The sequence below is a fragment of the Branchiostoma floridae genome, chromosome 14 (assembly GCF_000003815.2).
Source record: "Branchiostoma floridae strain S238N-H82 chromosome 14, Bfl_VNyyK, whole genome shotgun sequence".
Taxonomy (NCBI): Eukaryota; Metazoa; Chordata; class Leptocardii; order Amphioxiformes; family Branchiostomatidae; genus Branchiostoma; species Branchiostoma floridae.
In genome coordinates this window covers 4,297,325-4,300,389 of record NC_049992.1, presented here as the reverse complement: position 1 = coordinate 4,300,389, position 3,065 = coordinate 4,297,325, and the positions used below count along the sequence as shown (strand labels likewise).

The 3,065-nt window shown below is 38.7% G+C and overlaps 1 protein-coding gene across 1 annotated transcript in view; it reads right to left on the bottom strand.

The window, feature by feature from the left end:
• Nucleotides 1–2,294: 2,294 nt before the first annotated feature.
• Nucleotides 2,295–3,065, bottom strand: part of LOC118430940 (dnaJ homolog subfamily C member 11-like) — a 2,147-nt gene continuing 1,376 nt past the window's right edge. Inside the window, exon 3 of the mRNA XM_035841968.1 lies at nt 2,295–2,476. Within this exon, the coding sequence (XP_035697861.1) occupies nt 2,295–2,476 (182 nt within the window). The remainder of the gene's footprint in view (nt 2,477–3,065) is intronic.

Here is a 3,065-nt window from a genome sequence, read left to right as displayed (position 1 = left end):
TTTTTGAAATTCTACCCCAAAGTAGCCGGCTGGAAAAATGTAAGTAGGCGGGCTAAAATCCCCCGCCTGCCGCCTTGTTTTGGACAAGGCTGACTACCCTCTTGGTAAAGTGGAATTGACTCTATATCTGCACATTTAGCCAACTTTGTTTTATTACCATTATATTAAAGTACGCACCCCCAATTTGGGGGCAAGTTCCACACAAATTTTCCTAACTAAAACATAAACGGTAACTTGATAAATTTGGATTAATGGAGTTTTTCTTCCTTCTCCGGGTATCTGTACTTTAAGTTTAAATCAAAATTATCCAGAGAAAATAAAATAAATACGCTCCACTGAGAGTGAGATACGTCTAGTTATATTGTGCGTGCAAACTTGCACCAGAAATAGGACACTCGACAAAATTTTACTTTAGGGCAAAGGTCACCAATCCACACCGATGCAGAAGGTCCAAATGAGTCCATACAGCGGCAGTCTTTTTAAAACAAAGTTTAAAGTGTTTTTCTTGGGAACATTGGTATTTTTTTAGCAAGATGTTACAGGTAAGGATTTTGGCAATTTGATAACGTTAGAAAAATAGGCTTTTCGCCATGTCTGGAGTGTCCGGAAAACTGTAAAGGAAGTGCAGTGTGTATATCATCAGGTATTCTTTATTGAGGTCAAATGTCATCAGGTGGTGTAAGAAGGATTTCCCCCAATAATTTCTGGCAATCACCAGATGGAGACTTTGCTGCCAATGCGAATTTTCCATGGACAAAACCTCAGGGAGGTGACTTTTGATTTTCAAAAGAGCCGCCCCGTCAATCAAGATACACACCCTGAGAAAGTTTAGGTGCAACCTCGATGCTGCTGTCATATAATCTATCCCCGGAATCAGATCCCAGACTATGTTTGCTATCTATGTTTTTTGTCACAGTGCTCTAATTCTAATTTTATTTGCATTTATTGAAAAGTTGTGTCTCCCATGGGAAGTTTATTTAGGCAGTAACATGTGGTCACTGACTTTTAACGCCTGTGTTGTTCTTGAACATTTTGAAGATTTTCAGTGTTCTGGGATGGCATAAAAAAAAATGACAGAGTTTTATAACATCGGATTAATGCTAGAATTTGCTAGCTTTTCATACTGCGTTACAACTATATACAGGCATTCACTTACTAAGTTAGCTATTTTCACTTAATACGAAGATCGTCAGTTTTGTGAGCTGTTTATTTTGAATTCACATGGCCGCAGTTGGAATTTGTAGATCTCTGCAGAAGGCTTTCACAACTTTTTTCAAGTTCTGCAGATTACTGCATACAGTAATTCAATCTCAATTTTTTAAGCTGTCCTAACGTTCAATAGCAAGTTCAAGTGTCATCCTAGATTCAGAACTTCTGATCTGTAGCCTTCAAAAGTGATATCTACTACTGTTTAAGCTTATTATTAAGTAGCCGCAGAGTCGACTGTTGGCCTATTATCGCTTATACTACTAACGCTCCCGGCCAACAGTCGCAGACTTCAACATTGAACGGAATTAAAAAATCNTTGGGCAAAAAATAAAATTCTAAAAAAATTCAGGTCAAAATGAAAAACAAACAAACAATTGTATGATTTAAAGAAATATTAAATGCATGAAATATATGTAGTTGAAAAGTTATCTGTAGAGACTTGAGACTTTATTTGAAAATCCACTTGAAAAGCTATCTGTACAGGATTGTCCTATCTAATCCTGGTTAACAGTAGATCAAACTTTACAGCCAATCATAACAATTAGCTGATCATACAATGAGAGAATGGCAACTACCAATATCGGTTTGGCCAATGAGAGAAAGGCTGCATACACATGTACATGTATGTCAAATGTAATGCATTTTCATGTTTTGTTTTGTTTCGTTTCTATGTTTTAACAGAGATTGGCAGGGCTATGGGATTGGCAGGGCTCAAAAATACTTTTTTCTGCATAGTCCTGCACTGGTGCAGGTAACATTGAAAATTACCTGCACCATTCAAATTTTACCTGCACCACTCTAAATTCAGGAAGCATGGATCACACCAAATGCTCAGGAACCATTGCTATTTTTCTTTTCCACTTTCTAGGTGTTAACATTCAATGCAGCTTATATCAATCCACATACATCTACATCATATGAAATTTATGTATAAAACCCAGTGCATGGACCAGTGCAGGTTAGGTGCAGGTAGACATCACAAATACCTGCACAGGTCCAGTTTTTCCTGCACATATGCAGGTGGTATTTCGAGCCCTGGATTGGTCTATTTCAGGGTTTAAGTAACAAGTCTTAATCACATCAAATCAACACACCTTAGGGTTGGCTCTCTGCTGTAGTCTGCGCTCCTCCCGTTCCTTCTGTAGTCTCTCGTACTCCTCTCGGATCTCCTGCGGCGTCCGTGTCCTGGGAACCACGTCCCACTCCACCTCCAGACCCTTCTTACCGTAGATGTCATAGATCGTCCTCTTCTGGGGGTCGCTAAGAGCTGTGGACACAAGAAAACAAATAAGTAGATACAAGCAACCAATAACTTGTTTCTCCTATTGTGGTAAAACTATTGTAATCTCCAAGGAGATCCTATGGTAGCATATGATAGTATCAAAGCTGGCAGAGGATTGAAGCTGGCCTAGGATTGTGTACAGCTACCAGAAATACCATAGGATCTGCTTGGAGATTAACGCTTTTGCACGATCTTCTTTGGTCAATCCCTCCCTCGATAAAGGGTTTGGAAACACAACCTGAAGGACAAAACTTTAGAAAGAAAGGAACAATAACCAGGTAACAATCAGGTGATCATCACTTCCAGTGTCAACTTATGAATATGACTAGCATCTGAAATATGAATGTCATTCTTAAAAACACAATTACTATTACATCAAAAAACATACCTCCCTTTGAACTACAGTAGTGTAGGCTCTTTCATTCCTCCCATGTCCTAAAATATCAGTCCAGTTAGAAGGACAGTTTGGTAAATTACTAATCCTGGCTGGCTCTGACCTTACTTTCCCTTTCTGTCACCCTGTAAAATAGTGGAACAAATATAGCTACCCATAACAAATAGCAAATACATAATG